This window comes from Taudactylus pleione, unplaced genomic scaffold (genome assembly GCF_031769625.1).
Source record: "Taudactylus pleione unplaced genomic scaffold, aTauple2 ptg000089l, whole genome shotgun sequence".
NCBI lineage: Eukaryota > Metazoa > Chordata > Amphibia > Anura > Myobatrachidae > Taudactylus > Taudactylus pleione.
This window is the reverse complement of record NW_028284491.1, coordinates 11656621-11669621: the sequence shown is the minus strand read 5'-3', so window position 1 is coordinate 11669621 and position 13001 is coordinate 11656621. Positions and strand designations below refer to the sequence as shown.

Sequence of the window (13001 nt, the reverse complement as noted above, 5' to 3'; positions counted from 1 at the left end):
CCAGTGATGTTTGGCAGCACTTGGGATGACACTTGGTGTTTGAATATGACCTGTGCTACAGCCACGAAGAGACAGTCAGACAGGACATTGTGCAGGGGGAGGAACATTTTAACCCTTTTCACCCCCTGCTTAGTGGGTACCCAAGTCATGGAAGGAATATACTCCCTGGTTTTCATGTTTCTAGGTCCAGGGGTTTGAGCTGGATGTTGATGAGTGAGTTAATCAGGACATTTGATTTTATATGTATATATATATATATATATAACAAATAGAAAGGGCCGTAACTCAGCCTAAATTAGAATCCAACTTGCCCAGGTGCCGCCTGACAGGAATATTCTGTGGCACTCATGGGACTAACAACACTGGTAGATACCGGTGTAATCACACCTCACACCGAGAGGAATCTTCTTATGATCAACATTTAATTTTTATTCATATCTGTAGGTAACATGTGTTTTTGATATTTCAGATAATGTCTTCAGAAAAGTACCACAAGGGACAAAAAAAAAAAGAGTAAAAATAAAATGCAAAAGACTTAGAGTATAAACCATTGCAGAACATGGGATACAAGCTATATAAACATTGTATTATATGCAGTCACAGTACCCACAGTGCTGCCTGTTGGGCCTAAAGGTTTGGTGCCAATGTGGGTAGGGTAGGCAGACAGACAGAGGTGACACAGAGGGGAGAGACAGTGAGGGAGTAGCATGGAGGGGTGAGTTAGGATGAGAGCCGGAAGGCTTTAATAAAGAAATGAGGGTTTGTTTGAAGCTTTGTGCAGAAGTGCAGAGTCTTATTAGGGGAGGGAGAGAGTTCCAGTGGTGGGGAGCAGCACTGGCAAAATCTAGGAGGACAGAGTGAGAGGAGGTAATCCGTTTGGAGCAGATTTGGCAGTCATTGGCTGAGTGTAGTGGATGGCTGGGAGTGTGGTGTAAGATGAGGTTGGTGTATGGGTCTCATACATTTTCTTACAAACTAGACAAGGGTTTTTTTTGTAATGGTTTTCTTTTTGCAACCCTCCCATAAAATTCTGATCTGTTAAGTGCCAGCCAATTGATTCCCCATGAATAGCTTCTCCATCTCTGCCATGGAAGTTAGTACATTTGTTAAAATTGCTACCAGCCTTTTGCTTGCCATCTTCACAAGTAAGTGCTCCATGTGCACATATGTGGGAATTACCCATGTGTGGCATATTCTCACTATGATGGACTGGATCTGGAGGATATCAAAAGTGTGTGAAATCAATGCGTATTCATTCCCTATTGATGTTTTCAGTACCGTTTTTCTCAGACTTGATTTGATTGTTCTTTGATCATCTGTAGCCAACTTTGAAAGTTTCATATTGCGTCTTTTTTTTTTGTTCACTATTACTTAATGAAAACCTTCAATTGTTTTTATCGATCAGTGGTAAAAATTCCAAATAAATTCATTATTATACTATGAAGGAAGAATTTTTTTTTTGTCACAGTAAGAAAATAATCTGCACAGCTATTATTTACTATCATCCATAGAACGAAGACGTTGGGCGTCATGGAGAGCACCCCTTTGTCTCAGGTGTCATGTGTCAGCTTCCTGAATGTCGCTCACACCTACGTGCCCAATACCAAAGTGGAATGTCACTACACCTTGCCAGCCGGTATGAAGGGTTCCACCAGTGACTGGATTGGCATCTTCAAAGTGAGAACGTGGTTCTGTGTTTTGTCAGTTAAATTGCTATATGTTGCCTGTGTGTTATCATCCTGGTCGGTATATGTTACATCTATATCTACATGCATACTGGAAGTTACATTATGTAGCTTGTGCACTTTTTCTGTAACAGGTTGGAGCTTCCTCTATACAGAACTATGCCACTTTTGTCTGGGCAGTGTCTTCAGAAGTACCTACAGATGGATCAAAATCTCATTGCAGTGTGCAGTTCCAAGGTCAGAAACCTAAAAATGGTTTTATTTTTACAAAAGCAGTGACATATATGGGAAAGTAATCGATGTGACTCCAGTGTTGCCACTGAGGTTGTTGACACCCAGTGCGGTCAGTAAACCCACTGCAGGGAGGGCTTCTGAAAAGGGGGCGTGGCCTTGCTGGGAGGGACGTGGCCTCACGGCACCCCTCGTTTTCATCACTTTTGGGGCGTACCCAGCAATCCTGCAGATGCCAGGCTGCCCCCAGGGACTCTCCCTGCACTGCCAGCTCCTCCTCCGTAACCCGGAGCCAGACGCTGCACTGTGATGTTAGTGCGCAGCGCCCAGCTCCTGGTCACTGAGGAGGAGCCAGCATTTTGGTGTCATCACCTCTGAGGGGGACACTCTGTGTAGTCCCCAACCCCTAGTGACACCACTGAGTGACTCTATTGGACATTCATTACTATTTTCATGTACGAATAGCAGATAACCAGTTTCAGATCAAGCAGCATGTAGTTACTTTAGATTTAAGAGTACTGTACTTTTGGGTAACAGAAGGTCTAGTTAGCAGTGCTATATACAGTGCTACAGAACTTTACCTGATAACACACAAACACTTGAAATTAGGACACAACTAGCTCATATGTGAGTTGTTAATAAACGTTAATTACCCCACAGCCTATTATCTACCACGCCCTGGTGAGCAGCGGTATAACTTTCGTTATGTGGATCAGCATGGCATTGTGAAAGGAATGAGTGAATCCTTTGTGTTCAGTGAGCCACGGCCCATAGAAGACCTGGTAACCTTGGAGGATGAAGAGGCATCCCTGGACATGATCTTGGTTGTCCCAAAAGCTACTTTTTTGCAGGTACTTAGTAAAGATGTAAGGGTCTTAGTAAAGATGTAAGGGTCTATAGACAAGATGTAAGGGACTATAGACTGTAATGGGACCTGTTATAGAAATACATATATTACCCACAGAAGCAACGAGCAGTGGTACGGTGTGAGTGTTTCTGTTACTCAGAACTATCTGAGTTTCCTTGCCTTATTCTGTCATTGTCAGGTCACCTCTCAATGTAGTATAACCATATAGCCAATCCAGTGTGTGTATGGGAGTGGCTTACTTTTCTGAAGGTTTGCTTTTAGTACCAGTCAGTATTATTTATTGTATATTTTAACTATACAGGGCTTCCCCAACTCACCCTAAGGGGTAAATTTACTAATTTAGAAGTGAGCTTTAGAAGAAATGTTGCCCATAGCAACCAATCAGATTCTAGCTATTATTTTCTAGAAGGTGCTAGTTAAATGTTCAGTAGAATGTGATTGGTTGCTCTGGGCAACGTCTCTTCTAAAACTCACTTCAAAAACTCTCACTTTAGTAAATTTACCCCTAACAGTCCAGGTTTTAAGGATATCCTTGCTTGTACACAATAATCAACTTGAGTTACTGTGGCACACACCCTTTGCCTCCATTTTTATTATGACCTATTATAACTTTTGTATTGACTTGCATTTCCCTTTTAATTTCTTTCGCATTTTTCTCTTTGCGTCAGGTATCACTGTGCTTTATAGGGATCCCTGATACAGAAATTAAGCACGTGAGCTCTATGTGGAGATCAGAGAGAGATAATTTCCATTAGCTATAAAAAAACAGCTTCCTGACATCAGAGACAATAATGCTGGGCATACACTGTCAGATAAATAGACAATTTATCTGACAGCCTGAAACCAGCAGATACTGTTACCATACATAGCGATATATCACAGTGTGCAGTCATGATATCTGCATTCCTCCCACAAAGAGGAAACATTTATCCATCCTCCCCTGTGAAGGATCATGGGATATGTCGGTGTTCGGCTGCGGCAGCGCATACACTGCCAGATGCGGCCGACCAATCCTGAAATCTTTCAGGCACGCTGGACGATTTTAGCATGTCCGACAGACCGATAATTACTGCCCAATCAGGTGATTATCGGCTGATCAGGCCGATCATTTTTTTTACTTTTTATGTTGGTTGTGTATACCTTTAATTGCAATTGCCCTAAATTAGAGTTGCTTGTGAGGAGATTCTCATATCCAGGGGGTTGTATTCCGTTATGGAACACTTTCAGAGTGAGAGCCACTTGTGCTCACCAAATATAATGTTATATTGTACAGGAGTGACATTAGTACTCTCCAAATGTGAATGTTGATTTTGGCAATAGCCAAATGTAAGGAACTATATGACAGGATATTTTAAACATTTATTTATGTCACTTTTATATTCCAGGTTTATTTTGCACAGAAATGTATGACCATATTGATGGCTAATCGCTATTACTAATAATACAGTGTTTTCTATTAAATGTTTACCCCACAGCAACAGTTGGAGCTGTCCCAGCAGGAGAGAAATTATCTAATGAGAGTGAGACTTGCACTGGAAGAGGAGGTGAGCTCTCTGAAAAAAAAAATCATGCAGCTGGAGGCTGCTCTGGAAACATCCGACACTGAATGTGCCACGCTCAGCCGCCAGTACCAGGTACGCGTTTCCATCCTTCTCTTATATTTTGCCAGGGCTTGAGATCGAGCATACATACATATACAGGTAACAGTATCCAATCATATTCCTGCCTTGTCCGTCGTGTTTCCATACACTTGTTATAATACCAGTCAGCTGAGAAAGCAGATTAAGTGCTGAGGTAACGCTAGACATGTAAAATGTGACAATGAATACCAAGGTTTAGATTAAGGGATATATTTACTAAAATGCAGGTTTTTAGAAGTAGAGATGTTGCCTATAATAGCAACCAATCATATTCTAGAAGGTACTAGATAAATGTTAAATAAAATCTGATTGGTTGCTATGGGCAACATCTCCACTTCTAAAAACCCGTACTTTAGTAAATATTAGGGATGTGCAGGCTCAGATTAGTTCGGAATTTTCCTGCCAAAACTCTGGTCTCAGAAAGAGGCAAAACATCATCTTTCATGGACTTTTGTTCAGGATTGATGATGTCTGTCCATGATAGATGACGTTTTGCCTCTTTCTGAGACACGATTTTTGGCGGGAAAACAAAATCTGAATTTGGCGGGAAAATCAGAACTAATCCGAGCCTGCACATCCCTAGTAAACATACCCCTAACTGTTCTCTTTCCTGAGGTTATACAGCACATTATGATAATCAGAGTTATGTACTTATTTTTTGAAAGGAGATGATTTTAACTATACACATGTATAATAGTATGCACATTAAGGGGCCGATTCAGAGGTGAAAGCAGATAATGCCGCAGCTGATGAGCTAATGCCCGATGCTTTACCTGCGTCCTATTGAGATGTCCACTGGCTGCGACGCAAATCCGCCGATGGGTGTACAAAGACACACTAATGGGACATTGCACATGCTCATAGAAGGTGCAGAATGTTCCGAGTGACCTCGGCCGCTGGTGTCAATGCAGCTGCGTCTTTGGATGCAGTCACTGACACCGACATGCCTGAAACTGTTAGCCACCCCCTCCCAGTTACCGTCAACGCCCATCAAAATTGCATGGACCTCCATCCAGTCTCATTCTGCCTTTCCCGGCGGTAACCAACTGGACGCATGCCTAGTGAGTCCATCTGACGCTTTACCTGCATCCACCTCAGAAACATCCCCTAAATGGCAACTGTGTGAGAGGCAGACACAGGATTTTCCTGAGTGGGATCCCGACACTTGTGTCTTGTGCTATATTATGTTTTGGATTTATATACAGCATTTAAATAGGCCTTTCATACATACAATACTGTATATACATATATAATATACATACAAGTATCTAAACATCAAAACAATAGGATAATAGATTTAGAGAATTACATGAGCACACCACATGCACAAAATATTTGTTGTTCCATAGTAGATGTTTTTGTAGACCTCAGGGGTTTGTAGATACCTGCACTGGGCTGTCTTACAACTTTTCACAAATCGTCATTGTTGGTGATAATCCATAATAGGGTGCGTGTTTACAGTGAACTATAAATACACACCTTTATAAATGTATAAATCCTAAAGCAAAGGCTTACAGTACACTTCATGGGCATTCATTTTACCTTCCAAGTAAAAAACATGTTGATAGTAGTGTTTGTTCGTAGTATCAACCTATACAAATACCATAGGTATTGGGTTATTACTTTACAATAAATGCAGTGCAAGCACTTATTTGTTTTGGATGTTGCTCTTTAAGAACCGAAAGCGCTAATATCTCGGTTCGTGCCTTTCCCAGGAGCTCTCCTTGAGAGAACAGATAGTAAGGGAGGAACGGGATGACCTGGGCTGCAAGGAAACCAAGCATCGAGATCACATTCTGCAGCTTGAGGGTGACATCCACGTTATGAGCCTGAAGTTGCTGGAAAAAGAGAAGGATCTTGACATGTACAAACCAGTTTTATTTTCTTTACCTCCTTGCTTCATGTTTATGTGCTCTAGATCAAAAAATCCTTGTTGTCGACTTTATCCTTTTCCTGACTAAAAGAAAACAATGTGCAATAATGATCAATTTTCAATAAACATTTTTGCCAAATCTAATAGTAAACTCTCACACTTTTTAAACTCGGCCAATGTCTGAGAACAGGGAAACTCGCATGTTTTTGAGACTCAAAAAACTCTCATGATTTAAACTTGTTTTCCCATTTTGAAGATACAACTCGACCAATGTAATAGTGTGAGCGTTTACAGCTAAACTCTCACATTTTCTAAACTCTCACCCTATTACATTTGGCCCTTTTCATTTTTGTTAGAAGCAGTTTTAAACATGACATTAACGGGGAACTGAAACTATATTATCATAGTACAAAGGCCATGGTAAATTGACTAAACAGCGTATGCAAAAGCCACCTCTTAGGGTGTTTAAGCAGGAAAATGAACACTGTGTTTTGCTTTGAATAGTATTGCTGTTCTACATGTCCTGCTTAAACACGCCAAGAAGCATCATCTGTCATCTACACAAGAGAGGGAGCCATTATGTGGTCTGAACCAATAGCGAACCTGTCATTTCTCCATACTGTGCCAATATAAGCGCAGCTGGCATGTTTGAACCACTGCACGTGTCTGACGCGCACTTTCACGTACGCCCCTATAGTTACCGCACTAAGGAGCAAGACGAATTTGGAAGCAGGGAGTGGTTTTTAGTGGGTGTTCCTGGGAGGTATCGGGTTGCTAGGCAGACGTGGGTGTGACGCTCACACAGTAAGCCAAACTCAGACAGAGAAACTGCACCTGTCATAGGGTTGTTCCGATGGTGCATCCGATGGTGTGCAAAGACGCACCGAGACTGATTTCCACAGGTGCAAATGGCCTCTCAGATTTGATTAAGTCGGCCGTGGCGTTAGCATAAAGACACAGATACACTTTTGGCAAAAGATGTGGAAAAGTCTGCATGAGACTCAGTATCAGTCCCATAAACCTTGCTTTGCTGAGGTAATTTAAAATACCATACACAGTGCCCCCTTGTGGCTAAATGATCTAAAATGGTGGAAATAGTATAATGCTTTGGATGGCACATTATTTATGTAGCATGCTTACTGATTTCTTTATACCTTAGGCTGGGGACAAGAAATGCCTCACTTGAAACAGACATAGAGGAGTTAAAGCAACATCTTACAGAGGCCACTTCAGAGCTGGAGCACTGGCAGGTGTGTGCGGACTGTGCGATCACATGACGGTAGTGGGGCAGAGCAGCTGCTTTAAGCGCAGGCCATTAAAATGGTTCTTCTAAACAATTTCTAATTTTACAAGTAGAAACATTCTTTTGAATATACAGGATTTTAATTATTACAGAACATGGTTGTAAATTTGGAATGTCATGCTGATAATGCGCTGAGGTTCTCTCTGTGTATGTGTAGCTGCAGATGGACGCACTGCGTGAAAAACTGCGCTGCACAGAGGATATACTCTCCGCAAGCCAGCAAAAAGTGATGCTGTTGGGGGAGGAGCTAGGTACAGTCTCTTCCATCCGGGACCGCACCATCTCCGACCTTCACAAAAGTCGCCTTGAGACCGCTGACCTTGCCATCAAAGTATCCAACCTGAGTCTGAGATATAAGGAAGGAATTGGACAGTGGTGGCAGGAGAAGGCCGCACTGAATCACAGCATGGAGGTAAGCTGGGATAAATGTAATATATTAGGAGGTGTTTCAGGAACTGTTAATAATTATTTCTATTCATTCTTCTTCCTGTTGATAGGTCTTATGTACTTACATGTACAAATTGTGAAAACACCAGACAAATTGAAGTATTCCGCTTCAAACTCTGGCAATATCTGTAATATCTAGTGCAGATCTGTCCACTGACATCCCATAATCTGCACTTTCGGCAGCCTGTGGTACTGTGGCAAAAGAAATCTCTATAAGTGTATCAGAGCCAAGTGGACTCAGTAACATTACAGGAATCACCATTATAAGTCACAGAAACCATTGTTTCATTCTGGCCACTGAATGGGTTCAATAAAATATCACACAGAACTAGCGTTCCCGCTAGGCTGTTTTAGTAGGGTGCCGGGCCCTGCCCGATTTCGAATCTGCAAAATGCATCCTGCCATTATGGCGACACCCTGCTGAAACAGCCTGCCGGGGGTGCCGGGTGCTGCCCCCAACTGAGGGACGCAGTGTCCCGCGGGGGGGGAAATTTCAGTGCAGCGCTCACCGTCGGTGAATAGATGCCATGCTCATGCATAGTATACTTACCACCCCTGTCGGGATCTTCAGCGTTCAGGCTTCTGGCGTCAAGATTTCATACCCATTCCGCTGCTACACATCTATGGAACTCCCTCATCATTGCACAAACGTTCAAAGGTGTTGAGTGGTCTGAGCTTAATGGTGATTTACTTAATGAGTGGATAAACCTGGTGACTTGTAAGTACGCAAACTGCTGTCTAACTGATAAACCTGTTCTCTCACACAAGTCTGTGAATGAGAGAGGAGCAAATCCCCACAGAGATGGCAGAATCTAGTAATGCCCACTTCAACCCAAGGCTGCATATATGGTCGGACACATCCCAGATGGAAATGAGGGTGTCGCCAAATAGGTGTCAAAGGGGACGGGTATGGCACCAGATCCATGTGTTTGTTTATCCTGTCCCATACAGACTGCACTCAACACAGGGAACTGTGTGGACCGAGGCTGGTCTTAGGCTTGGGGGAAGCCACGGGAGGAACCCCACCTGCTGATCTCCGACCAATGCATTCTCAATGTCTACCCATTTTTTACATCCCAGGTCCATGTGCCATGACATCATTTTGCTTAATTGTGTAGCATGGTAGTACTTTTCAAAGATAGATAGGCCAAGGCCTCCATTGGCGGTGGATTTGGCAAGACAAGTTCTACAACTTTGCAGATTCTTCTTATGCCACACAAATGCACCACAGAGTGACTGAATAGTCTGGAGAAAGGGGGTTGGGACAGCAATCGGCAATGTCTGAAACAATTAGAGCAACCTAGGCAAAATATTCATTTTTCATAGAGTTGATTCTTCCAAACTATGAGATACAGAGGGGAGCTCACCTGGCCAAGTCATTTTTGATATACTGCAAAAGACGTGTGTAATAGAAATTCACAAATACTTAATAGCCAGTTGGAATCACAAGTAAAGTTGAGTTCTAAGAGTTTTGCTGTAAGAGGGGGGAGGTGAAACGCTACTGCTTCTGATTTAGTACCGTTGACCCCTGTATCCAGGATAGGCAAGGAGTACTACCGGTAATTTATGAGGGATCAGGCGGATCGTCTTCGGTGTATTATCTCAAACCTGTCTAGATGGTACAAAGTCAACCTGATCTGCGTCAATCAGCTGTGGCAGACAGACGTTTAGCCTACTGGCCAAAACATAGATTTTCAAATTAAGCAGGGATATCGGCCTCTAATTGGTGCAGCAAGTAGGATCCTTTTGGGGCCTAGGTATCTGGACGACACTGTTAAAAGTGAAAACCATGTGAGGGATTAGTATTCTGGAAAATTTTTGTAGTAAGACGATGGAAGGACATCTGACCCTGGGGCTTTAGATGACTTCTGAGATTTCAGTGCATCACTCGCTTCCTCGTCGTAATCGGCAAATCTGGTTTAGCTAATGATGTTTAGGGAGAATATGCGAATCTATGTAAAATTGTTTGGCAGAGGGGGATGAAAGTGGCAAGTTATATAGTGATTTGTAATAAACATAAAAAGATTTATTAATAACGGGCTCATGACTAAAGCAACCCTTCTTATTTCTAAGAGCTGTGATAGTTTGTGACATACTACCGCTCTTATCCTAGTGGCCAACATAGTGTCAGGTTTATTCCTTTTTTCATAGGCTCCTTTCTGTTTGTTCTGCCAACAAAGACTAGAGTTCCCCTCTGATGCCCTGTATTTGCTTGTAGATTAAGGATGAATGTGTTCCATAATGGGTTTGCCCAGCTGCTCTAACTGCTGTATGGTCAGAATGTCTGTCGGAACATGGCCGTCAGTGCCAGTGCAACTGCGAAAAAGATGCAGTTGCTGGCCGCGACATGCACACGTCTGACCAATCACCCCCGGTACCTCCCATGACCAACCACCGAAATTGCCCCTCTTTGCGACAAAATTTGTACTGCGTCCCCCGGCGGTAACCATCTGGACATGTGCAGTGCAATTCAGACGCTTGCGCAGTACAAAAAACATCGGCCAACTGTGCAAACATCGGCGCTGCGTCCTCCTCTGAATCAGGCCCATTGTGTGATGAAGTCCCCCCCCTGCCACCATTAGCTTGCTATAAGGATATCTAAGTGGTTGGCCTGTGCACATTACTATAAAGGGGAGGCTATTACATAGTGGAGTTGAAAAGTTACCCACTGTCCTCCTGGGCATTGATTGCAAAGTATATTTATATGGTTTCAGAAGATTAAGAGAGGCAAACTTAATCAAACAGTGCACTTTAGGACATAGAGCCTGGATCAGAAATGTACGCTAATGCAATCGCATCTGCGATTTTGCACAGAACACAAATGCGAAAATATGCTAATGTCTTCCTTACCCGAGCATAGGGATGCCCAATGCTGCCGTCTCATATCCGTCGGACAATGTACAACAGCGAAAACACCCATGAAATGGCGTTTAAACGTACAGACACGTCTGGATTTGCGTATGGATCCTCTGTGTGATCGCAATCGCAAAACAATCGCTGCGTGTGCGCAGTGGGCTAACACGAATGCGCAATGGCAAACAATCGCTCCAACCGCATACAAATCGGCATTGCGTACATCTCTGAATTAGGCCCATTGTACTGTACGCTGCATAAGTAAGGTTACTAACACGTCTTATACAGTATAAACAATTCGTTCTGCAACAGGAATATTATTATACAGTAATTCTTACATTAGACCACAGGTTCTCAAACTCGGTCCTCAGGACCCCAAACAGTGCATGTTTTCCAGTTCTCCTCACAGAATCGCAAGTGAAATAATTAGCTCTACCTGTGGATCTTTTAAAATGTGTCAGTGAGTAATGACTACACCTGTGCACCTGCTCGGTGACCTGGAAAACATGTACTGTGTGGGGTCCTGAGGACCGAGTTTGAGAACCACTGCACCAGACAAATACTGAGGGGTAAATTTACTAATGTGAGAGTTTTTAGAAGTGAGTTTTAGAAGAGATGTTGCCCATAGCAATGAATCGGATTCTACTTAACATTTAACTGGCAGTTCTAGAAGATAATAGCTAGAATCTGATTGGTTGCTATGGGCAGTATCCCTTCTAGAACTCACTTCTAAAAACTCTCACTACTAGTAAATTTACCCCTAAGAGAGAACAACAAACTGCTTTAGGAGGCCTTGACCTCTTCCTGTCTCAGCACCATGAGCTGTAACTACTGATCTGTGAATATTGCTTTGTCTTTCAGGCCAAGAGGGACCAGATAGTAAATTTGAAAGCAGAGAAGCTGAATTTGGAAAGCAGCCTACATGAAGAGAGAAGCCAGAGGCAGACACTACAGTGTAAGCTAAACCAGGAGAAAGATGCCAGTCAGGTACGAGACAAGCATCACAGAGAATAAACTTTGGCATTGTAGGCACCGCATCAGGAGCATGTGGCAATGAATACCTTTGGCGCTCAGAAATGCATACTGTGCAGTAGATATTACTCTATTCTTTTTCAGGGTCCATAGAGCTCCACGGGGGAGACAGTGGGGTGTAGGTGGGACTTGGAGGTCCAGACACCAACAGCAAAGCTTTTCAATCCCAGGATGCTTCGGGCCTTCCCCCTATACTCCGCACACAGCCTGAGGGCAACTCAGTTTCATTGGTGTCCGGCAGGAGCTGGATCACTGTTTTAACTGCTTTTAAGCAGCCCAAGCTTATTTTTATGATTTAATTATATTTCATTTATTCTACTTATGAGCAGCAGCACAAGACAGTCTTTTGGACGTCTGCACTGCTGCTCCATCTACCCTCCACGGCGCCGTGACACCAGCCCTCGGCTAGGTACTCTAGACGGGGCTCTGAGGGGGACCTAGCTAGCGAGGCTCCCCGGACCCCAGGCTGCAGCTGGGACTCAAAGGGACAGGTAAGGCGGATCCACGCTCGCGGGGACCCACGTGTATGTGCAGTCTTACTTCCGGTCTTAGGAGACAGACCGGGGGCACTGATGTGGACACCAGTTTGTCCGGGACTCCACTAGACCACCAGGGCATTACAAGCACTAGCGCAGGGCATATGTAAGGCCAGGGGACCCGGTGGTTAAAGTCAGCATATAATTCCTACACCGTTCACATGATTTGGATGTAATTACCTTCAAATTCAATCTGAAAGTCTGCAGTTAAAGCACATCTTGTTTCATTTAAAAGCCATTGTGGTGGTGAATAGAGGCCAAAATATGAAAATTCTGTCAATGTCCCAATATTTATGCACCTGACTGTATTTGTGAGGGCTATCACATACTACATATCACTGTTGCGCACTACACTGTGCCATGTTACACATACATCTGGGTTGCTCACTGCACTGTGTCAGATTGTGTGTTACATCATTCTTGCAGCAATGTCTGGCAGAGGCAAGAATGACAAGCAGCCTGCTCCTCCCACTCTGGTGTCTTGTGAGTCCTGCTCAGTAGGCTTAACTTCAGAGGACCTCATTCAGGACGGT

At 43.4% G+C, this 13001-nt stretch overlaps 1 protein-coding gene across 2 annotated transcripts in view; it reads left to right on the top strand.

Annotated features, from left to right (window-relative positions):
• The window catches only part of CALCOCO1 (calcium binding and coiled-coil domain 1), a 68096-nt gene that overhangs the window by 8909 nt on the left and 46186 nt on the right, over positions 1-13001 (top strand). For both annotated transcript variants that reach the window (XM_088469285.1, XM_088469284.1), the window contains exons 2-9: positions 1512-1677; positions 1820-1922; positions 2577-2767; positions 4260-4418; positions 6140-6288; positions 7457-7547; positions 7758-8012; positions 11762-11887. In XM_088469285.1, coding sequence (XP_088325411.1) covers positions 1531-1677; positions 1820-1922; positions 2577-2767; positions 4260-4418; positions 6140-6288; positions 7457-7547; positions 7758-8012; positions 11762-11887 — 1221 coding nt within the window. In that variant the 5' untranslated portion in view covers positions 1512-1530. The remainder of the gene's footprint in view (positions 1-1511; positions 1678-1819; positions 1923-2576; positions 2768-4259; positions 4419-6139; positions 6289-7456; positions 7548-7757; positions 8013-11761; positions 11888-13001) is intronic.